The sequence below is a fragment of the Arvicola amphibius genome, chromosome 3, assembly GCF_903992535.2.
Source record: "Arvicola amphibius chromosome 3, mArvAmp1.2, whole genome shotgun sequence".
Taxonomy (NCBI): domain Eukaryota; kingdom Metazoa; phylum Chordata; class Mammalia; order Rodentia; family Cricetidae; genus Arvicola; species Arvicola amphibius.
Window position 1 is genome coordinate 167130252 of NC_052049.1, and position 25881 is coordinate 167156132.

A 25881-nucleotide genomic window follows, 5' to 3' on the forward strand; every position below is an offset into this window, starting at 1 on the left:
GGCCTTGTCCTCCCAAATACTGGGATTAAAGGTATCAACCACTACTGCCTGGACTCTAGTGGCTTAGCCATGTACTCTGATCTTCAGGCAGTCTTTATTTGTTAAAATACAAACAAAATGTCACTAAAGAAAATAAGAACTGCATATAAAATTATACTAAAGTATTATTGGTTAATGTTGGAAATACTATTTTTAAGTCCTCATCTGTTAAAAGGACCTATCAAGAATGAAACCATATATGATTTGTTTTAAAATTATACAGAGAAAAAATTAGTATTCTCATAGAATCCTGATTAATATTCAGCTTTTTAGAGATTTTGAAACTTATGTTATAAAAGTCTTTTAAAAATGTATTTTGCTCCAATTTTGACAAATAATTAAATTTTAGGGCTAATTTCTAGTCCTTTCACAAATGTTGCCCCTTTTTTGTATTTCCTTACTTTCTATCAGAATAAATTGGCCCAGATATAAAAGTAATTCCAAAATTTATATACTTAATACTATAAGCCTTCATTCTTTCAAAGTTTGTGTGGGCCTAAGATTCACTCATGATTTAGTTGCTATTTGGCTTAGAACCTCTTAGGGTTGACCACATCTTTATCTTCAGACTTGACTGGGATGGTTTAAAACATAGCCACATGAATCATTTTTCACATGTGGCAGACAGGTGTGGACTGGTACTAGCTAGGTAAGAGATCTTAGAGGTTCTCTGTCTACATTCCCACTCTGTAGGAATGTTTGAATGTTGTCCTTTCTCAGAACAATTAATTGAACATAAAATGAATGCTGCTCTATTTTTACTGCTTTAGACTTCAAAAAGTCATGAAATCATTCTGGAGATATAGTTAGATTCAGTAGCATCCTGTTATTCACACAAATTATCTTTACTCATTGTGGGAAAATAATCTACCAAGGGTATAAATACAAGGGAATGAGGACCTTAAAGGAATTAAACTGAACTTTGAGTTTCATTCTGTTACACAAAACCAACCATTTTTTTCTCTCGTGAGCCATGTTTCCTTAATAGTAGCTGACAAGGATCAGAATCTTGGTACTGTTTGATTATGGTTATTTTTCTATGTCTTATAGGCATGTGTACTAGACACAGATGAGAAATACAAATTTATATAAATATAATCATTCATTCATTATTGCTCTGACTTAAGTTTATCCTAACACTTAATGTTTTTATATTCCTCTTAAATTTCTTGGTTATGTCATCCACCAATTCTTCATCATTTTATATTTAACATTTTCAATTTTTTAATTGCCAAGTAACACTTTTTTTTATTTCTTTTTATTTCTAGGTGCTAACAGCCAAAGAAAGGAAAACTCAAATTGATGATAGAAACAAATTAACTGAGCATTTTATCATTACACTTCCTATGTTACTATCAAAGGTATATGCCATTTTCAGTGTTGTAATAATATGCCCCTGAGTTTACTCTCTTGCACTATTACTGTACTCTTTTTTCTTTGCTACTTCCTCTAGTATTCTGCAGATGCAGAGAAGGTAGCAAACTTGCTACAAATTCCGCAGTATTTTGATCTAGAAATCTACAGCACGGGTAGGATGGAAAAGGTAAGACATTCTGAAATTCTGCTACTGAAGTAGTTTTAGTAACTAAATTTTATATTTTTATCTAATCATAAGGTTATTTTATGAATGTTAATTTTTAATTTTTGTTGTTAATCTAAATATCACAGCTTTCCTTTTGTTCCTCCTCAGCACCTGGATGCTTTATTAAAACAGATTAAGTTTGTTGTAGAGAAACATGTAGAATCAGATGTTCTAGAAGCCTGCAGTAAAACCTACAGCATTTTATGCAGTGAAGAGTATACCATCCAGAATAGAGTTGATATCGCTCGGAGCCAACTGATTGATGAATTTGTAGATCGATTCAACCATTCTGTGGAAGATCTGTTGCAAGAGGTTCGTTATAACGTTGATGGTTCATGTACTAATTTTGGCTAATAATTATTCAGAATACACGAATATGTGTAGCTCAGACAGTAATTGATGTTTGCATTCGTGAGGAACACCTGGTATCCGGTCCTCAGTATTGAAAGACAGAGTGCACTAGCTAGAGCTTTAAAACACTATCACAAGCAGTTTCGATTTCAAGGAATTTACCATAGTGTGTTATAAAAATGTGTATGCCTTTATTCATCTGTAGTGAATATACTACTTTATAGAATGAATTTTAGGCAGTTAAGCATTGGTAGGACGTAATATAAATCTGAGTCGCTCTAAAGATGAGGTCACATTTACTTTTTATTCCTAGGGTGAAGAAGCTGATGATGATGATATCTACAACGTTCTTTCTACCTTAAAGCGTTTAACTTCTTTTCACAAGTATGTCATATTTATTATTCATGTTAATTTAACAAGTAACATATTGGCCAATGAGTAGACTGAACGTAACATTTAACTTTTTGCAACAGTGATACCTTTTTGAATATTAAATCATAACAAATTTTGCTCATTCAGATTTTCTCAGAATTGTTTTAATTATTGTTAGTATAAGAATTGTAATTAATTTTGTAAACTAATCATTTCAGTACTAAGTGTACTGTAAACACTTTGGTCAGTCATTATTTAAGAAATAGATGAGCTTATACAATAAACTGGAGTTTTATAAGTCATTTTTAATTGATGGTATGTAACAACCTTGCTAAGTAAAAAGTAAGATTAATGGGAAGGTTGTATATGTTGGTTCAAAGTTGCAAATTTTCAGTTAGTTATAATGTACCTTTTTCAATAAAAAAGCAAAAGTTTAAGATTGATTTCTTTCTTTTAGCTGTTCCACAATCTTTATGATAAGTATTTACATTATATTACTTGTCAAACTATATATAGATCAGTGAGAAAAGATTTTGAGGAAGTTATGCACAGTAATTCCTGTGGACTTCTAGATTATTAGCGTTTTTACTATGTAGACAGAATAACAGTTGGATTTGAATAAGGAATAAAAGGCTGAATGCAGTGTGCTTTCAAACCATAACCCACATATCCCTGGAATGAGGTTTATCTTCTCCACAAAGAAAGAAAAACAGAATTGTGGTGACAATAGAAGGTTTGTTGTCAAAAGGAAGCTCTTAATAAGTTATTCACATTTCAAAAGCAGTTTCTAGCACTGGGCTTTTTGTTGAGTATGGTAGTGCCTGCTGCTACTCCTACCTGCTTTTGAAGGGAAAAAAAAACTTACTCCAAAGATGGAGACTAGCTAGCACAACAGAGCATTGTAGTGAGATCATGTCTCTGTGGGTGAGGGGAAGGAAAGAAAGAAGAAATAAAGAAAAAGAGAAATCTAATCCTTTTTTACATACAAGTAAACTTTTTGGAATTTTGTATAGAATTAAACTCTTATTTTAAAGCATATCTTGTCATTTATGATAAAAGTTAACAACCACAGTCAAGAGACCTGGCTCTGTAGTGGAGTTCATGTTTCTTCCTTCAAAGTCAGGTAAGGTGCATCAGAGACAGGAGGATGTGCAGGAGCTGCAGGCCATTCTGCACTACATAGTGAGCCCTGAGAAAAAATCTCAAAATTCATTGAGTTTTCTCATATTTCCTAGCCTCTAGTTTTGTTAATTTTGTCCATTTGATGACAGGAGATTTCTCCCTCAAAAATACAAATGTAATTGTATTTTTTAAGTTGTGAAAGGGTTCTCTTTAAAATATACTTTTAAATATAATAAAGTTGTGCATGTTTACATTATGAGTTTGGGTTAACAATCTAAGGAGAAACCTGATGTTAAATATGAAACTCGTGGTTTATTTAACAGACTTTACCTCTACTGTTAGCTCTTGTTTTCTTTCTTTGTTTTTTTTTTTTTCCCCGCATTTAAATGTTTCTATTATGGGTTGTTTTTACTTCTACAAGAAAATGAAATATTGTTTTTTATTCTGCTTAGTGAAACTGAGCTTAAATTTAAAATATCTTTTATTCTAGAGTAAAATTTAAACGTTTTTTATTTCTTTTAGTGCTCATGATCTCACTAAATGGGATTTATTTGGCAATTGCTATAGACTATTAAAGACTGGAATTGAACATGGAGCCATGCCAGAACAGGTAGGAAATTACTAATATTTTTTCTGTGCGTTAGGAAACTAAGGTTTTCTGAAGTCTTTTGCAGAAAATACTGATAAGTCTAAAATGCAGCGAGCGCCTTGGAGAATTGTTGTCCTTGTGATTAGAACTGTTTGGTGTGTCTTATATTCAGATGTTTTAAAGGAACTAAAGATAAACTATTTTTATTATAGTGTATCTTTAAAATTTAATGTTAAACATCCCTAGAAAAACTATTAATTTCTATAATACATTTCTAATGATGACTGTTCTAGGTATTGTTATAAATACTGATGGCACCAGACCTTCAGCATGGCTTAATTTTGTAGTACAAACATTATTTGGATAAGAATCTGAATTTTTTGCCTAATTTGAAAGATACTTAAGTAATTAGCTAATTCTACATGAGAAAGAGAAGAGTTACTTTGTATATTACAGATACTCATGAGACCTGACTTCATATTTATTGGTGATGCTGGGGATTATCTGGTTGACTCCTATTTGACAATGATGTTTAAATAATGTATTATTACTCTTAAAGTAACAGAATGTCAATAGAGAATAAAATGATAATTACAAATAAAAAGTCATTTCACGGGACAGTGATGGTGCATGCCTTTAATCCCAGCACCCTGGAGGCAGAAGCAGGTGGATCTCTGAATTTGAGGTCAACTTGGTTTAAAGAGTGAGTTCCAAGACTGCCAGTGAGGGATACACAGAGAAACCTTGTCTTGAAAACAAAAACAGAACAAACAAAAGCCTAATAAAAGTCAGTCACAAAACACAAATATGATTGATGGCATCTGTAGTTTGAGTGACTTATAAGGCTGTGACAGGGGCACTAGTTAGATGTAGATTTCAAGGCCAACAGAATACGACTCCATGCCCCCAAAATTTTAATATGTAAAATATACAAAAAGCCTTTAAAAAGCAGTGTTTTATTGTTATTATAATTAATTCTTCTCAATTGCCTAACATGGTTTGGGTGTGTAACTCAGTGGCAGAGCACTTGCCTAGTATATACAAGGCCTTGGATTTGATTCCTAGAACTGCAAAAATAAATTGAAATAAAAAGTTATTTACTACAATGCACTGGTAGTGCATGGCTTTTATCCCAGCACTCAGAGACAGAAACAGGCAGATCTCTGTGAGTTAGTTCAAGGTCAGCCTGCTCTACAGAGTGAGTTCTAGGACAGCCAGAGCTACACAGAGAAACTCTGTCTAGAAAAACAAAACAAAAACAAACAAACAAAGTTTTCTTGATCCCTTTCTTAATAAACACAGTGTACCTAATTAGGTGCTTTTCTTTCATTTGTCAAAGGAGGATAAAAATCTGGGGCAAATGTGTCACATTTGAACATTTCCTTTATAGATCTATGGAAAAATTAAGTTAAGAAGTTGTTTCATTCTTCCACTTACTGTAGCTGAGCTCAGTTTTTTCTTCTGCTACAGAATAAAGTTAATGTGTTTGCTTTATTGTGGCAAGAGGCTTAATATTTAACCATGTTGTTTACTTCATTTATTAATGGCACTTAAGTTTTCCATTCTGTCTTTATCTTCCTTTTTAGTCTCCTAAATATAACTCATTCATGTTCTCAAGGTATTTCTTACAAATTTGAAAGGTAATAAAGGTAGTCTTTTCTTGTTTTCTTTATTTTCTTTCAGAAAAAATAAAAGTCACACATTTCTACTAAATGGTATTATAAACCTTTTGATATTTATTTTTAATCCACTATACCATCATTTGTTTTTTAGCCACTGACTCTGACAGTATCATAATGCCATTTTCTGCTCTTATCATTACATAAATTTCTTTTTCCTTATGGTTAATTTTTTACATAAGATGTGTAATACTTATTAATAAGTATGTGTCTTCACTTAGATTCATACCCTCAATATTTAACGAGGTATATGAAGTTTGAAAGCATGACTACTAGATTGTGTTCTTGTTCACATTTATAGTTTTTAACAAACATCTCCTAACATATATATAGAAATGAACTAAAACTGTATTTAACCAAGTTTTAGGATTATTTAGTTCCCCTTTTCAGTTTCCAGCTGTTTGCATTTAGTTAGAATGCAGAGATTTCCTTTGAGATTGCTTTTACTGAACACAGACCTCAAAGAACTACCAAAACCTTGGCTGATGTTAACCCTCAATTATGCTAAGTATTTTTGAATATGTCTAAAAGCTAGTTCTCTAGATATTTGGGAGGACTATATTTACCATAGCCTTGACTGTTTTTCCGTAATAAACAATCTAACTCTCTCTTTAGTCTTACTCTTCAGGGATAGCAGAATTTGTGGCTTGGGATAAGGGATTCTCTGGTTGTAATTTGACTTTAATAATACCAGTAATGTTTTAGGTGTTCCAGCTTTAGGATATATGGATGATTAGAATTTTTTAATTTACCTATTCTAATTTTTTTATTTTTTGTATTTTAGTTGTTTTTAAGTCATGTTATATAAATGTCCTGTTGGGGTAAAAAAACATGCTTCTTTCTGTCTTCATGTCTGTATTTTCACACTTTTGTACTTGTACATTCTATATTGATTACATGTTAGTATTTATAATGTAGAAGTAATCTCAACATAATTTACATCAATTACTTCCTATCCAGAGAACATATAGTATTTTGATGCTCTACCTTTCTTGTCACTTTTAGTAGGAAGCCTTTGTGTTCCATAACACTTGATATTCTGAAGAGTACCAGTTTATAAAAAGTCTTGACTAATTTTACCTCATTGGCGTGTATTTCAATTTGGATTACATATTCTTCCAGGGATGAATATTGGGTGATAGTCTATTGTCAGTGTATCAAGAGGTACATGACGGCTGTATGTGACCAAAGCATTTTGTACAGTTAGTATGTGCTAACAGAAAAGGAGGAGGAGCAAAAAGAAACACAATGTCATTTTGCTTCCTATTGATATCAAATCACTTGGAATCTATCACATTTCCCCTATATGGTTAACATTTTCCTTTTAATTCATAGGCTGTCAGATTTCTTTTAAAGTATATAAATATTGCTGTTTCTTGGCAAAATTTGACTTAATTCTATGGCATGATGTAATCTTATCTGAATCTCTGCTATCATGATCACAAAACAATTTCTAAAATGACAAATGTTACTGTCATTTTGTGTTTATTGATTAATACTATAGTATAAAGGAAAACTATCCATTCATTAATTCATTTAGTCATTTTTTTAATTTTAAATTATTTTTAATTTAGTATCCATATATTAGTATTGTTATAATTCATTATTGTTGTTACTTATTTTGTTGCTTGTATATTTGCAGATTTGTCCTGTGGGAGCTTCTGTGGTCTTTCAAACTGGCTCCTATGTGCTTTTAATAATTTTTGAGCACTTCTAGTAATCACACATTGCAGGATAAGCTTAAGCCCCCTGTGCTAATGTATTCTTAACATATAAAAAGTATTTTAATGCCGGGCACTGGTGGTGCATGCCTTTATTCCTGGCACTAGGGAGGCAGAGGCAGGCAGATCTTTGTGAGTTCGAGGCCAGCCTGGTCTATAAGAGCTAGTTCCTGGACAGGCTCCAAAGCTTCAGAGAAACCCTGTCTCAAAAAAAAAAAAAACCCAAATAAATAAATAAAAAGTATTTTAAAATATACCGATTCTATTACACAGTTATTACTTACTGTGAAGAAACCAGACGTTCTAAATTATTTTATCTTCCTCATACATTTTTTATATAAAACAAAAGCAAAAGTTATTTCAGGTTATCCCTATCTTATTTTGTAGCTTTGTGCCTATTTCTTATTAGTATGCTGTTGAGTTTAAAAGCCAGTGAGGAGCCGGGCGGTGGTGGCGCACGCCTTTAATCCCAGCACTCGGGAGGCAGAGGCAGGCGGATCTCTGTGAGTTCGAGGCCAGCCTGGTCTACAAGAGCTAGTTCCAGGACAGGCTCTAAAAAAGCTTCAGAGAAACCCTGTCTCGAAAAACCGAAAAAAGAAAAAAGAAAAAAAAAAAAAAAAAAAAATAAAAGCCAGTGAGGTGGCTCAAGCAGTAAGCCTGACAACTTGAGTTTGGTCCCCGGATCCCCACAGAAAGAGAGAACTGACTCCTCAAACTCACTCCTTGCCCTCTGACCCCCACATAGTATGTCATAGCATATGCACATCCCACACACATATACAAAATAAATATATAAATGTGATAAATATCTTGACTAACATAAGAAAAAATAAAATATATTAAAACTGTACTGGTGTATCATTTTCATAGCTTCAAACAAGCCATAGAAGATTGAAAATCAATAAAGATCATTTACATTATTATTTACTTTCAATAAAACTAGTATAACGAACTTGTGTATAAAAGTAATGAAGGCCAGGCATGATGGCACATGCCTTTAAACCTTGCACTTGCTGTAAGTTCTGGACCAGCCCTGGTCTACATAGAGAATTCTGAGCTGGTTTGGATTACATAGTGTCACCTTATTTGAAAAACAAAAGAAATTATATGTGATTACTGTTGGGCATCTCCAAGAATCATTCAAACTTATTTATCACTTGGGAGGCAAAGGCAGGCAGATCTCTGTGCGTTTAAGACTAGCCCAATCTACAAAGCAAGTTCCAAGCCACCCAGGGTACTGTGAGCCCCTTTCACCAAAAAGAAAGAAAAAAATATTTTTACAATAAGCTGAGTACTAAATCTTGACATTTATTCATTTGTATAAGCCATATGATAAGCATATAGATTTTATATATTATATTTATATTTATATAGTTATTTTTATTTTCTACAAATAAAACTGAAACTTTAAATAATATGCTTAGGGCCACATAGTATGGCACACCTAGTAAAAACCAAGCTTTTAAATTATTTATATTCTCTTTTCATTTTTGCTATTGATGCGCTACTAGCATATGGTAGCCCAGGCTATGCTTCCATTCTTTTCCCATGCCTTCTTTTCCCTCACCCCATGCCTTCTGATGTTTGCTCTATGTCAAGTTCGTTTTTGTATTGATCTTTTTTCCCCAAATATCTTTTGGGCTGTTTCAATAGGAACTGTGGGGAGAGATTAGATGCTGGTACTTTATCCGTCATCATGACCTGGAAATCACCACATTATTCAGACTGAACATAATATAGGGGGTGAGTTTAACTTAAGTCAGGTTATTGTTTTTGGATAGATTATGGATTATTGTGTATGTTGTTATGAATCATGCTTTCCTAGAAGACTGCACACTTGATGAGTTTAGAACTTGTTTCAGTTACATATTTCTGATTTTTCCTCAGGCTTCCCATACCAAAAACTTTCAAGTGGTTTTTTTTTTTTTTCAAATTGTTCGTTTGATTGTTTGATTTTTGTTTTTGTCTGTTTTTTAAAAAAAAAAATAACAGGATATAACCCAGCTTAGCCTCAAATTCATAGAAATCCTCCTGCTGTAGCCTCCCAGTTGCTGAGATCATAGGCATGTGTTGCTGTGCCCTGCTTGGTCCACTGACTTTATGACAAAGACAGAAAGGCTTTCTAAATCTACAGGATAAAAATTAGATAAATATTGTGCTGAAACACAATTCGATTTTGAGATTCAAAGCAAAACAAAAGGACATTACCCATATTTCTTCTGGCCATCTGCAACAATTAGCAAGTCAAGCATGATGCTGCATGCCTGTACCAAGTGCCCTCAGCTACTTGGAAACCTAAGACTGGAGGGTCACTTGAACCCAGATTGTAGACTAGGCTGAACAACAAAGTAAGATGCCTGTGTCAAAATAAAATAATATAAATACTCAGATTATAAACCTAAAAATAAAACTAGCTACAGTAAACTTCTAAAAGAAAATATGAGAAAAATCTTTGGGAGTTTGGGTTATTCAAAGACTTTTCAGAAGTCTGGTCTAATTTCACATGCCTATAACCCCAGCTCCTAAAGTAACCGAGGCAAGAGGATTACAAATTGAGGACCTGCCTTGGCTACAGAGTAATAAGTTCAAGGCAAACCTGGGTAGCTTAGTGAGACCCTGTCTCAAGATGACAAGTACAAAGAGAACTGGGGGTAGGGATATAGCTTAGTTGTGGAATAAACACTGCTTAGCGCACATATGACTTCAATCCCTGAAAGAAAAAGATAAGACAGATAAGTGCCTGACTACATAATTCTCTCCTTTTAAGGAAACAGAAGCACTTAGGAATTCAGGACAGGAGGATATCTGCCTGGTATAAAGAGCAAGTTCCAGGACAGGCTCCAAAGCTATGAAGAGAAATCCTGTCTCAAAAAATAAAAGCGGAGTGGGGGGGGGGGGGGTAGGATTAAAGAGCAGAACCAGAAGCCATAGGAAAGTTATAGTCCTTAGTCTCACAGGTCAGACCTTTAGCCCAAAGCTCCAAGTTATATAATGATTGCCAAAAGTTTAAAGTGTCAGTGGAGGCTAGACAGTGGGCCCAGTTGATAAGAGCCCTGGCTACTCTTCCCAGTTGCTCTACTCAGATTCAAGTCTCAATAACCACATGGCAGATCACAGCCATCTGTAACTCTAGTTCCAAGAGATCAGACACCTTCTTCTGGCATTAGTGGACACCAGTGTACAGACATGCATGCAGACAAAGTAGCCATACACACAAAATAAAATTTATAAAAGTAAATGTCATTAAGTTAATTTTACTTTCTCTTAATAATTGGTGGAACATGAATAGTTGTATGTATGAATCCTATAGATATGACTACAGTGAAGTACATTGTTTAGAAAAAACATATATTCTAACACCAATATAAAAAATCTTAAAAGCAGCAACATTACATATGTCATCTTATGTGTATGTGATTTTTAAAAAATGCTTTTTCAGACCAAGGGCATAGCATACATGAATTACAGTAGAATGGTTGATCAGCAGATAAACAATAAGCAGAATTTCTTTAAGGTAAATGTAGAGTAATTAACATCATTTTAATGGGCCTTAAACTAAAAATCTATTCAGAGGTTTAATTTTGTTGTCTTTTATAGTGCTACTATTTTGTTAAGTGCCATATATTCATTTAAAAGCTAAGAAAGTCTGGCATGTTGGTATATGCCTGTAATAGCAGCAGTGGGACGTGAATAGAAGAGGAGAATCGAGCCTCAGCTAATAAAACCCTATCTCAAAAAAAAAGTACTGGAAACATGAGTAGTGCTTGCCCAGTCTCCATGAGGTCCTAAATTTAACCCCAGGACTGTCAATAAATAATATTATAAATAAATAAATATTGGATTATTAAAAGTCCAGTGAACAGGGCTGGAAAGATGACTCCAGAAGTTTAGAGTACTTAACTGCTCTTGCAGAGAGGATCTGGGTTCAGCACCCTTGTGGTGCCTTATGACATCGGTTACAGAGGACTTGACTCTCAACTTTTGGCCTCTTCTGGCACCCACCTGACATGCCTATGGTTTTGATGTGTATATGCAAGCAAATAAACATATACTTAAAATAAATGTTTTTAAAAGCTAATCTACAATTAAGACTATCTTTGCTATTCATACGTGTTTTTTTAACGTGCAGTGATGCCACTCTTCTATCAAATGTCTCGTGTGTTTCCTAGCATTTTTAGAAAGCTTTCAGATTTTTCTTATCCTACTAAGATGACAATTTTATTGCCCAATTCTTTTGAAAGTAAAAAGGGTTACTATTTATTACTGTGGGGCATAACTGAGACCTAAGAATAGACAGGACGTAAATTCAACTGCTTGTAAGGTAGTCTGTGATCTGGTTTCTACTTATTCAACCTGTTTGTGCCTGTACTTAGCTGTGACAGCCTATTCCTATATTGTCAGTAAAGCATACTTTGAAATTTTGATTCATTTGGTGGGACAGAACTAACGGGAGATCACCAACTCCAATTGGAATGGGACTGATGGAACATGCGACCAAACCGGACTCTCTGAATGTGGCCGACAGTGGAGGCTGACTGAGAAGCCAAGGACAATAGCGATGGGCTTGGATTCTACGGCGTGGACGGGCTCTGTGTGGGCCTTGTCAGCTTGGTTGATCACCTTCCTGGACCTGGGGGGAGTTGGGAGGACCTTGAACTTAACATAGAGTAGGGAACCCTGATGGCTCCTTGGCTTGAAGAGGGAGGGAGTGGGGGTATGGGGGGAGGGGAGGGGAGGAGGAGGGGAGGAGATGGAAATTTTTAATAAAGAAAATGAAAAAAATTAAACATTTACCTGTTTTTATATTATTCCAAGATTAGTTGTATATTTTTATTTGTTGATACCAGAGGGTACAACCAGTGCTACAGCATGTTCTTAGTATGTTCTGGAAGATGGATTTATTCACTCAGCACTAAAAGTAAACTAAAATGGAGCCGGGCGGTGGTGGCGCACGCCTTTAATCCCAGCACTCGGTAGGCAGAGGCAGGCGAACTCTGTGAGTTCGACGCCAGCCTGGTCTACAAGAGCTAGTTCCAGGACAGGCTCCAAAGCTACAGAGAAACCCTGTCTCGAAAAACCAAAAAAAAAAAAAAGAAAAAGAAAAAAAAGTAAAGTAAAATGAAACAAGGTAGATGCTTGCTTCTCTAAAAGGTTTCTCTGTGTGTGTGTGTGTGTGTGTGTGTGTGTGTGTGTGTGTGTTACCTTCTCTTGCTAGCTAAGTTGTGAACATCTTTTTTGCACCCTAACATATGATTAAGCCAATTATCATATTATAGTTTTGGTGCTTATTCATCTTTTAATTTAATCAGGAATGTATTTGTGTTCAAGCTCTTCTGTCTAGCAAAAAGCTGAGGTCCTTAGTAAACAACTATTTCAAAATTCCCAAGTATTCAGATACTATTTGCTAACCTTTTATTTTGGCATTTTAGTGGTTACTTTGGAATATCACTTGGGTATTGACCAAATGGCTACTATTCTGTGTTTATAAATTTATAGATCAGATAGTTCATGCTTTGCTTTGCCTTTTGTTGTTTTTCTTTTTCTCTAAACTTTTGTTGTTGTTGTTTTGATTTTTGGTTTTCGAGACAGGGTTTTTCTATAGCTTTTAGAGCCTGACCTGGTACTCACTCCGTAGACCAGGTTTGTTGACTGAGGTTTCTCTCTCGCCACATCCCACAGCCGTTCAGCCCCAAAGAAACACAGAGAGGTCTACATTAATTATAAACTGGTTGGCCTATTAGCTCAGGCTTTATATAACACTTATAACTTATATTAGCCCATTATTCTTGTCTGTGTTAGCCATGTGGCTTGGTACCTTTCATCAATGAGGCATTCTCATCTTGCTTCCTCTTTGTCTGGGTGACGACTGCAACTTGACCTTTCCTTTTCCCAGAATTCTGTTCTCATTGCCCCTCCTCTGCTTCCTTCCTAGCTACTGGCCGATCATCATTTTATTAAAAATAATACAAGTGACAGGATAAAAGACCATTGACCCATACCACTCCCCCCCCCCCTTCTCCCAAAAACTAAGAACTCTGAATCTAATATCCTTTGTTTAGTTTTTTGTCCACACCATTATCCACAACATCTTGTAACCAACAGTCTAAACAAAGTTAAATATCCATAATCCTTTTTTTGGGTTGGGGCGGGCGAATATGGGGATAGGTTTCCAGGCTATTTTCTGCTGATTGGGGATGCTGATTATCTTATGGGGACCTAAAGAAAATTTAGAATTATTGTCAAGTTCTGGCTTGATCATCTCAGCCAGCAGTCTTGAGGCTGTTCTGGATGTAGAACTTAGACATCTGGTCCATACACTCCTATCGGAGATTTTTCAGAGGGTCTTCCTTGATCAAACCTTATTTTTTTTTTTTTATTCAGAATGAATCCACAGCCTCTCATTTTCTGGAAACAAAAGCAAAACCTCTTCTCCAAAGTAAAATAACTGACTTAAATTTTGACATCAAGGAATTTTCAAAATAAGTATGTTGGATTAATCCAGCAGCATTTATAGTCAAATGTCTTTTTGCAACTGTGGCTCCTTCCACAGCAATCATACAACTAAATGGCAACACAAAAATATGCAGTATCCATATTCTCTGTGTATTTTCCATCTTTACATGGCTTTATTTTAAACTATTTCTTTTATTTTTAATTTTTGGTTTTTTGAGACTATGTTTCTCTGTGTATCTTTGGCTGTCCTGGCACTCACTCTGTAGACCAGGTTGTTCTTGAACTCACAGAGATCCACCTGCCTCCACCTCTGAAGTGTTGAAATTAAAAGTGTGTGCCACCACTGTAGTTGGAATGGCGGGCTGCGTCCCGCCACCTGGTTGACTGAGCAGCGGGGCTGTGTCCCACCACCCGGCTAGCTTTACATCGAAATAATTACACGGAAACTATTCTTTTAAACACTGCCTGGCACATTAATTTCAGACTCTTATTGGCTAACATCTCACATCTTGCTTTAACCCATATTTAGTAAGCCATGTAGCATCACGAGGTGGATAGCTTACCAGGAGAGATCTTAACCTGCGTCCATCTCGGAGAGGAGAGGCATGGCGACTGCATATGGCGACTGCCTGAAGCGTCTCCCCAACTCTGCTTCCTTTCTCCCACAATTCTGTTCTGTCTACTCTGACTACCTAATTTTCTGTCTCTTAAAGGGCTAAGGCAGTTTCTTTATTAATAATGAAAGTAACACATAGACATTACTCCATCACACCACACCTTGAACTCATAGAGATCCTCCTGCCTCTGCCTCCCAAGTGTTTAGATTAAAGGTGTGTGTCACCACACCCCACTATTTTCTTTCTTTTTTATTTTAAGGACTTTATCCTCTTTCTTTTCTCTTCTAAGCCTACATATATTTTTAAACATACTGTAAACCATTTAGACATTTCTTCATCTTAAACTGTCTTTACTGTATATCTGTCTTTTTCTGACCACATGAGTCTTTGCTGAGTTATATGGCTAGGATTGCAGTCATTCAGCCCCAAAGAAATACACAGAGGTCTACATTAATTATAAACTGGTTGGCCTATTAGATCAGGCTTCTTATAACTCTTATAACTTATATTAGCCCATTTTTCTTGTCTGTGTTAGTCCTGTGGCTTAGTACCTTTCATCAGTGAGGCATTCTCATCTTGCTTCCTCTGTGTCTGGGTGACAACTGCAGACTGACCTTTCCTCTTCCCAGAATTCTCCTGTCCTCATCGCTGAGCCTCTACTTCCTGCCTGATTACTGTCCAATCAATGTTTTATTAAAAATAATACAAGTGACAGGATAAAAGACCATTGTCCCACAGCACAGGTTGGCCTCAAACTCACAGAGATCTGCCTGTGTCTGCCTCCCAAGTGCTTGGGATTAAAGACATGCCACACAATTGCTCAGCTTCTTTATACTATTAAAACAGATACATAAACCTAAAAATTACACATGGTAATGAAGTAATATCTTCTTGTGTGTCTCTTTTTTTAAGATCATTAGGAGAACTTGTTCATTGAGTCTTTTGAGCAAATCACGTAGATGTTTTAAGACATGCGTTATAGTGTATTTAGAGAGAAAAGGCTAGTAGTTCATTTGAACTCCTTAAGCATGGGCCTGGAATTATGTAATGTCAATTACTAGTTGTATATTCTTTCCACTCTATACCCAACCTCCTTTTCAACAGTAGTTTATAGAGAGATTACAAAATGAATATATTTGCAGTGAACTTACTATTGATGTTTTTCCTCACCCCATCCTTTTTTCGGATAATTGAAATTTATAAGCTTGCCATGGTTTAAATGTGTAGTAACCTGATTTGTAATTTATTATTTGGGATGTTTTAACTGCAGTGACAGAAGTTAAAGATTTTATTGAGTGGAACTTTGTACTGTAGTATTCCGTACTTCTGATTGTCTTTTTAAATTTATAGAATCATGTGCTCATTGTGCTAGCAGCACACTACATTTCATACTTTTCTCACTATTAAAGGGCCAGTAGAACTTTAAGTATTGTTCCACTTCTCTGAATTATTAATTTTATCTCATGATTTGTATGTTTATGCTTTTTGTAACATTTCTTTAAGAAAAAGATTTTACTACAGATTTTATTCTTTGTCATATTTGTTATTTTTTCATTTATTAGATAGTGATACTGACTTTATGTTGACTTACACATTTTAATATGCATGGAGATTTTCTTTTAGTTACCACTACAATCATAATATAAAACTGTCACCATCACACAAAATTGCATCTTGCTATCCCTTTACTTTCTCACCCACATACAGCTCCTGGGCACCATCAGTCTGTTTTCCATTACTATAATTTTGTCATTTTGAAATTTAAAAATGTAGCCATACAATATGGAATCCTTTAGGACATACATGTTTCAGTAAGCATGATGTCGCCAGTGAAAGTAAGGGCTCAGACATTACTCCAAATGGTTGTGTGAACCAATAGTTGCTTCATGTTTACTGCTGATTAATATTATACTGTTTGGATTCCTCATGATTTGTTTATTCATTAACCATTTGAAAAAATGTTTGAATTATTTCCGAGTTTTAACTGTCACAGTTAATGCAGTTATGAGGATTTGTGTGCAAATTTTTGTGAACATAGTTTTCATTTCTATAAAATAAATGTCAGCGATTACAATTTCTAGGTCTTGTAATGTGTTTCACCTTATTTTCTGCCTAGCTGTTTTTAGTGGCTGACTACCTTACTGTCCTTAATGTATGAGAGATCCGGTGTTCTGCATCTTACCACACTTGATCATGTTGGTAATCTGTACTTTAGATATCCTTCTTGGTATTCAATAGTGTTTCCCCTTACCTTTAACAGGATTTATTTTCCTAATGCTACTGATCTTAAACATTTTCTTATTATCATTTTGCCAGCTATATTATTATTAATTCATATTCAAGAGTTCTTTTTAGAGATGTCACTGTTTTGTAGAATTTTCAGAATTTTAAACATGCTCTGCACATACAGATGCTGTAATGTGCATGAGTGTTGTACTTAATTATTTCCATTGCTGTTGTTCCTTGTTCTTGTTTCATTTTGTTATGTTCGAGACAGGGTTTCTCTGTGTGGAAATGTCTGTCTTGGAAGTCACTCTGTAGACCAGACTAGCCTCAAACTCAGAGATGCACTTGCTTCTCCCTCCTGAGAGCTGGGATTAAAGGCATGTGCCACCACCTCCCGGTTTATTCTGTATTCTTAATTCAGGCTTCACTTCCTATGCAAATTAAAGTTTTCTAAATTTAAGTAGTCCGGAATCTTGTCCCCTTGTCCTCATTTTCATCACTAATAGTTTAATTTTAAGAGATGTTGTATCAAAACAAACTTGGGAAACTAGCCTATAACCCCATTGTTTTGGGGATATAGGCAGGAGGATCAAAAATTCAAGGTTATCTATCATCCTTGGCTACATAGCAAAATGTAATTCATCCTGATCTATATGAGAACCTTTCTTTAAAAACAAAACAAAAAAAACCTATCATGATGTGTAGGAAACTGAGTGATTCTCACTTACTCGATTTGCTAATGAGAAATTTAAAAGCCATAATTACCATTATGAAATTAAGAAAATGCTTTATTAACAGTTTTCTTTCTTTGGTTGTTTAGGGTTTCTCTGTATAACTTTGGCCAGTATTCACTCTACTAGACTAGGCTGTCCTCGAACTTACAGAGATCTGCCTGCCTCTCCCTCCCAAGTGCGGGGATTAAAGGCATGCACCACCACTGCCCAGCCAAAATCCCAATTTTTTTAAAGTTTTAATACAGGGAGTATCTGTCACTCCAGCACTGTAGAATATATTTAAGGTGTGTGTCATTAGCTCCCAGTCATTCAGAGAGCGGCATTCCTGGGCTTCAGTATTTGTCAAATATATGGTTAAGAGAAGATACTGAAGATATTCCTGCTTAATTTACCCAAAAATGTTTGTTGCAAATTAGTGTTTTCTTAGGAAGAGCACTACTTTGTGCAAATATAAGAACAGAGGAGAGAACTGAAAGAAAATCTTTAATACTTACTTGAAGTTTCTTTTTCCATCAAGACAATGTTAATGAAGAAAAGAGAAAATTGAGGCACATAGAAAAAAAACTTTAAATTTTTTTTAGTTTTTATTTTATTGTTGGTCATACTTCATCTTTGCTCCACAGACATAATATCACTGGATAAATGACTTCTAGACAAGTTAAGACAATGTTTTTGTATAGAAGATAAAATTCCAAAATATTATTTAGTTACGTGGGTTATTTATATTGTTATAGTATTATCATATAATTATAATACTGACCAAGCAAAATGTCTCCCAGTCAAAGACAGCTAGTTTTTTATTGTAAAACAATATAGTAGAATCTTTTTTAAAGTAAACTTTTGAAAAACATCAACATATGGAACATTAAAATGAAGAGGCTGTTTGGAATCTGGCTTTCCACATACCCACCACCAAGAAGCTTCTGTGAGACTCTCAAAAAATATTTTGAGGGGCTGGAGAGATGGCTCAGAGGTTAAGAGCACTGGCTGCTCTTCCAGAGGTCCTGAGTTCAATTTCCAGCAACCACATGGTGGCTCACAACCATCTGTACTGAGATTTGACGCCCTCCTCTGGCAAGGGGGCATACATCGAGGCAGAATGTTGTATACATAATAAATAAATTTTTAAAAAAATATTTTGAGAAGCTGCTGGTGTGAATAGTAATAGGAAAAGAATTTATGTTTGTGGGGAATCAGATAAATGATATAAACAAAGCAATTCTTGAACATTACTTATTTCTCTATGTCCATTTACTACTATTTACTATTGATTTTAATATCTGGTTATAATAATTTAACAGTTCATCTTTTTTCAAATTAAAGAGTTTATTTGCTTGCTTAATCAAACCCAGGGCTTTGTGTACTCAACCAACTCTGTAGCACTAAGTAAGCAGCATGGCATCTTACCTCAAGGAAAGTATCAGTCTTTCTTTTCCTTCCACAAACCTTCTCGCAAGTGTACTTGATAATAATTAAGTTGGAATTAACTCAGAAGTATCTCAGGACTACCAGGTATTCTATCAGTGAGCATGCATATACCAAAGGGTTTTATGCACTAATGCTTTTATATTGACATTATTTTAGGAATTTTTTTCTGCATTTTAACATAAATCAACTTTTCTTTAAGTAAAGCCATGGCAGGGTCTCTTTAATGATTTCATTAAAAGCAGCAACACTTGTTCCTCTTAATTCTTATAAGTTATTTTGAGTTTCCATGTAGGCTTCTGATGATACCCTTTGCTTATGTAATCTGAAACTTAGTACTGTAAAATTAGCAGAACTACATTTACTCAGTTAGTTTCTCCAACCTTCTACTTGAATTTTCTTTGAACTTGTTATCTACATGTAATTTGTTTTATGGTACTAAAGTTTATTGTGTGTCAATACAAACACTAGCTAAATTTAATGGGTAAAATATTGGAATATTAGCTTGTCGGGTACTAAGAACTCTGAATCTAATATCCTTTGTTTAGTTTTTTGTCCACACCATTATCCATAACATCTTGTAACCAACAGTCTAAACAAAGTTAAATATCCATAATCCTTTTTTTGGGTTGGGGCGGGCGAATATGGGGATAGGTTTCCAGGCTATTTTCTGCTGATTGGGGATGCTGTCCCAAAATCAAGAACTGCGTACAATAAAGGTATACTATGTACTTAAACTAAAATATAATAGAAAACCTGTTTCTTGCTGGCAGTGTAACTCAAATGTGTAAGAGCCTGTGTTTAAAGATCAAATGGGGTATTGGTCTGCCCCAATGGAACTATATATATATATATATATATATATATATATATATATATATATATATTATAATTATTGATTGGTTTTACTTCTTTGAATTTTATCACCTCGAGACCAAAGACTTGAACAAGATATTTCATGAAACGGGGGAATTCAGATACTGATATAAAAAGAAAAGGTGGGGGTAGCTTAAGTAAAATTAGGCATGGATTGGTTGCTTTATTAGTTGTTTGGTTGATTGGTAATAGCCTCACTATGTAGTTCAATCTGTCTTAGAATTTGCTATGCCATGCAGGTTGTTCTGGAACCCCTACATGCTAGATACAGACATGGACCACTATGCCTGAGTGTCCTTAGTAACTTTTAAAAGTGTTAGGCGGTTCTGAACACGAAAATCTCCACCCTAGAAAAACATGTACATAATGTACCAAAAGCTATATATGAGATAACTAATACCAGTTATTCATAATGACTTAAAACTCAACATATAAAAATGTATCAGTAACAGAATAATTGGGGGTATATTCTAAATACTTTGCAGTACTAAAATTTAATAATTTATAGGTATAGCAGATATGTATAAATTCTAACATATATGGAAATGAAAAAATCAAAGTAATACATATTACATTATTTTGTTTATATATTGCTCATAGCCAGTCATAGTAAATTTCGAGGATGCAGAGTAAATAATGGAAATATAGCTGTTATCATGTAAGTTGTGGGTCACTGTTCATTTTAGAAGAAGAAAGAAATGATGCTGGCATGGACACTAACAATGTTCTTTCATGATATAAAGTGGTGGCTATTATAGGTATTTTTGCTTTACTTTGGTTCATTAAGCATAAAGTTTTGTTTATGCAATTTTGATATGAGTATATCTTGCTTTAAAATAAGATAATTAAATTTGGATAAAATAGTTTCATCAATTTCTTTTAACAGCAAAATATTCGTGACAGCACATTTTTGCTTAAAGCGTCATTATCTATCTGCCTTTATATTCTCAAATTTTGTTTTTTCTTTATTTTCTGAGTTGTTGGTTTATGATTTTTAACCAATCCTAATGCTATAAAATTTAGATTTAAAACTTTATTATGAAATGAAACCTATAAGTATTATTTATCTAGTACTGTGCAAACAAATTGTCTCTTATTTAAATTTTTTCATTAAAATTTTGATTTTCATTTGATGCAGATAGTCGTACAAGCACTGCAGTGTTCCCATTACTCGATTCTTTGGCAGCTGGTGAAAATTACTGACGGTTCCCCTTCCAAAGTAAGTAAGAACTTCTGTATGCACAAGGTTTATGAAAATAACCATACTAAACTCATTTAATATCTTATAAGTTACATAAATTATTATATTTGTAAAATGATAGTTTAATGTTAATCAGTTTTTGTTTTATGGATGTGTGTTAGTCTTCTACTAGAAGATACAAATCATATATTTTCACATGTGTATACATATTTAAATAATACACAAAATGAAAATATTTCTAAGAAACAACAGCACTATTTCTTTTCTATTTAAAAGGTGCTAGAAGCTAACGGTCTTTCAGACAAAATAATGTGAGAAAAGGGGGAACAGTGTCTGACAGTACGCAGTTCTTGATTTTGGGACAGTGTACCCGACAAGCTAAAAATAACTTAATAATCCTGGATCCCTAATCATGTGAAACTAAGTAGAAAACACAGGATAAAAAATTAAGTACAACAATACTCTATTTTATAGTGAATCTTGACTTTTTTTTAAGAGAAAATAAAATACTAAAGTCCCCTCATATTGATGGTCACTTCTAATCTAAGGCCTTAAGTCTAATATCTCTCCAATAAACAACATTCTGAAAAGATAACTCTGATTCAGTGATAGATAGAAATAAAAAGGACACCAGCACCATTCATACTGAGTTCTTAAAAACAACCCACTTCCCCCTCCCCAAAAAAACCTATCTTAAAATTTGTCATTTGTTAAAGGGAAGAATGTCTCTGATTGGACTTAGAGCAATGAACTAGTTTTCACAAAGAATCCTATTTCAGTGGTAAAAGTCATGTTCAGGTTTTAAGAGTTCTGTGGTGATTTCCTCAAACACCTAACAGTCAAATCTCAATCTTCTGAAAGCACATGGCTTAAAGAACTTTTTAGCAAATACAATTTTAGAACAAAAAGAAAAAAACTAAATCTGTATGACATAAGATTTTCAAATGTAGGAGATTTGAACATATAAATGAAAGACAAATGTTTTAAAGAACCCAGTAAAACTAGTAAGATGTACATATATCCTCATCATAAGATCTTAATAGTAGTTACCCTTAGGAAATAGAATTTATATGGGAACAGGCATAAGAGAAGATTTACATTATACTTTTTGTAATGCTGTTTGAGTGATTGTTGTTGTTGATATTTTACATAAATTTATCACACATAAAAAAATAATTTGGAGGTTGGAGAGATGCCTCAGTAGTCAAGAACACTTGCTGCTTTTCAGAGGGCTTGAGTTTGTTTCCCATCACACATGTCATACACATCACAGTCATATATATTCCAGCTCCAGGAGATCCCTGGAGATATTTGGCACTGCCCCTGTACACACACACACACACACACATACACACACACACACCTACATATAATTCTTTGAAAAAAAACAGTTTTTCAACTGTTAGAACAAAAGCATCGTAGTCCTCCATAGTAATCTCTGATTTCAGTTCATCTTACATCATGCAATTGTTGAATTTGTCTGAATCCTTGAAAAATGTTTAAATTGTCCAGTGTTGTATTTGCTATACTAACAATCTATTGCTAAGTGTACTGTTAGAACTCTAAAGAGACTTAAGTCTTTTAATTAAATCTGTTCAATTTAGATGAAGCACAGAAGGAAGATTGTTGTTGCTGCTGCCTTATGATAAGTCACATGAGAATAAATGCACTAATGAAATCTTCAGGATTATCCTGTACAGGAGGCCTTATCTAAATCCCGTTTTACATAGATAGAACAACTGTCACAGAGATTGAGCCTTGCCTGAAATCACAGACTTTGAGCATAATCCATTCTAATCTCAACCTAGTATTTTGTTACTACTCTTTACTCTCTTATATTAAGTTCTTACTATAACAATTATGTGGCTTTTATTTTCACAAAAATTTCCATGAGCACCTTAGTCAACTCCTCAAAGATCACAAATTGGTAATGTTTGTTAGTTGATTACTTATAGACTAGATATGGTACATAACTAGGATTTGTTCATCAGTCTATATGCCTAAGGATGTAAGTAAGAAGTTAATATTTTATATATCTCATTTGTAGTATCACTTGAAATATGCAGAAGACATAATAGTGATGCAGTTAAACATTCTCTTTTCCTTTCTTTCCTTAAGTGTATATATTGATAAAGTTCTAAGTGTCTATTGTGGTTCTGGAGAGATGGCGTAGCAGTTAAGAGCAGTTGCTGTCCTTGCAGAGGACCTACTTTTCCCAGCACCTACATGGCAACACACAACCATCTTTAACTCCAGTATCCATTGCCCTCTTGTGGCACAGTTGTACATGTAGTATACACATGTATTACACACACATAGATGCAATCAAAACAATCATATACATAAGATTCAAATAAATCAGGGTTTTTTATTTGTAAATGTTAACTCAGTATTTTAGTGTTGTCATTTAGAAACCATCTCAATCCATTACATGAAATATGTTTGTTTTTTGAAAAACGAATGCTATGATAGACTAGATTATTTTACTAGTAGTAAGGAATGGGTCAGCTGACCACTGTTTGTTTCCCTGGTCATTAATTGTTTGCAGAAAGTTATTTAAAATCTCTAAAAGAGTTCTTTTTTTTTTTTTCTTGGTTTTTCGAGACAGGGTTTCTCTGTGGCTTTGGAGCCTGTCCTGGAACTAGCTCTTGTAGACCAGGCTGGTCTCGAACTCACAGAGATCCGCCTGCCTCTGCCTCCCCAGTGCTGGGATTAAAGGCGTGTGCCACCACCGCCCGGCTCATTTTTAAATAGTAAATTCTTTTTATTTGTTTTGACTTTAATATATTTCTTTGATTTATGCTCCTTATAAAAATCTGCCAGATATTACCAGCTGTGGATAACCATTGTAGATGTTCTGATATTTCCCTTTTAGTACTTTTAAAAATATTTTTTAACCATGTTGGTGGGAGACTGTTCATTAGTTTGTTCCTGGCTGCCATGACCCAAAATAGTCACACAGAAACTGTATTAATTAACAATACTGCTTGGCCAATGACTTAAGCGTATTGCTAGCTAGCTCTTATATCTTTGGTTAACCCAATTCTATTAATCTGTGTATCACCATGTGGCTGTGGCTTACCAGCAAGGTTCCAGCGCATCTGTCTCTAGTGGAGACTACATACATGACCTCTTTCTGACTCCCCTGACTCTGCCTACTCTCTCTATATATCTCTTTCAGCCTGTCTTTACTCTGTTAAGCCATTGGCCAAAAGCAGCTTCTTTATTAACCAGTGGCAATAAAGCATATTTACAACATACATCAATCACCTCCCCTTTTCTGTTTAAATAAAAAGGAAGCTTTTAACTTTAATATAGTAAAAATTACTTATAACAAAACAGGTATCAAAGCGAGCCGCGCGGTGGCTCAGCGTGTAGGGCGCGCGCCTGTGCATGAGTGTCCGCGTGTCCGCGAGTTCGAATCCCGTGTGTGTCTGTGTGTGCTGCTTGTGCCGACTTGTCGCGCGCGTGGCATGTCGTCCACGCCGCGTCTTGTGGGAAAAAAAAAATAAAGTTTCAAAACAGGTATCAAGCAAGAATTACAGTTACAATATTTATATCTACTTTATCTTTTATTATAACTAAGGAAAACTATAACTACAACTATTCTTCAACTCCATCAAAGACCACAGAAGGATATGATATTGCCTGAGTTAACAGGAAGTTCATTGTAAGCAACTTCCAAAACTCTAGAATTGACAGAGGCATCTCACTGCCAGGACTGTCACCTAAAGTTCTTCTGTAAACCTTGTGGGCACCCATCTTCAGTCTACTGGCCCACAGTATCTGACAGGCTTTCCTATGAAGCAGGAAATTTCAAAGACAGTTCCACCTGTATTGGAAGTTTGTTGGTAACTTTCTTCTGTGTCCTGCAGAATGTCTGGCAGACTCTTGAACCTCAAAGGACTGTCTTGCCTTCTTTAGGCAGCTTCAACAGTCATTTTTTTCTGTCGGTCCTGTAAGTACAGTCAAACAGTTCAAGCAAGAGCAGTTTTTTGCCCAAATGTCTAACAAACTCCATAAGGAGCCTCTTCAAAGCCCATCTTCCTCTTGAAGTAATTGGTGCTGCCAGAAGCAGATGTGTCTCATTGTCATAAAAATTCTTAAGCTCTTGAAACATTTTAAATGCCATATTCTGTAGTCTTTGAAGGGTTTGAAGAATACCTATCCAATTGAAATACGTCTTTATATATCTAGAAAACCTAACATGACTACAGGCTTGACTGTTATGGATGGCTATCTATTAACCTGTTTTTCTTAATTATACATTACATTTTTAAATGAGCTGCGCAAACACAATACCTTAATCAAGAGCAGAAATACAGATACACAGTATAACAAAATTGATATTAAATTTGTATCAATAAACCAACATCTATACCAATGCAAATCTCTATAGCATAGCCCCCTTTAAATCTAAACAAACATTTATAAACAATCATTAAGGGAATTTTGGCATAGTTCTCTCCAAACTGCTTCCTGCTTTTTGTTGAGCAACCCTCATGGGGTCTTGGTCCATCAAACCACATTAGTCTGGAAGTAATCCACAGGTTCTCATTCTCTGTGGTAATCCACAGGTTCTCATTCTCTGTGGAAACAAAAGAAGAATCTCTTTTCTAAAGCAACATATCCTTAGACCCAAATTTTAAACTAAGATATCTTTAAAATATATATGTTGGTTTAGTTTAGTAGCCCATACAATGAAATGTCTCTCTGTACTTAGCTCCTTCACAGTCAAATAATTTAAAGAAAACACACAGTATACATAATCCAGACTCTGTGTATATTCCATCTTCATGTGGCTTATTCTTTTTTTTTTTTACTGCTTGTAATCTATGACTGTCTGTACTCCATCTCTTTAAAGATTTACCTTTTTTTAGCCATTTTCTTCTTT

The 25881-nt window shown here is 34.6% G+C and overlaps 1 protein-coding gene across 4 annotated transcripts in view; it reads left to right on the plus strand.

The window, feature by feature from the left end:
- Stag1 (stromal antigen 1) overlaps nucleotides 1-25881 on the plus strand; it is a 324710-nt gene that overhangs the window by 258123 nt on the left and 40706 nt on the right. For all 4 annotated transcript variants that reach the window (XM_038322525.2, XM_038322527.2, XM_038322526.2 and 1 more), the window contains 6 exons: nucleotides 1308-1400; nucleotides 1493-1582; nucleotides 1730-1933; nucleotides 2286-2356; nucleotides 3989-4076; nucleotides 20925-21005. In XM_038322525.2, coding sequence (XP_038178453.1) covers nucleotides 1308-1400; nucleotides 1493-1582; nucleotides 1730-1933; nucleotides 2286-2356; nucleotides 3989-4076; nucleotides 20925-21005 — 627 coding nt within the window. The remainder of the gene's footprint in view (nucleotides 1-1307; nucleotides 1401-1492; nucleotides 1583-1729; nucleotides 1934-2285; nucleotides 2357-3988; nucleotides 4077-20924; nucleotides 21006-25881) is intronic.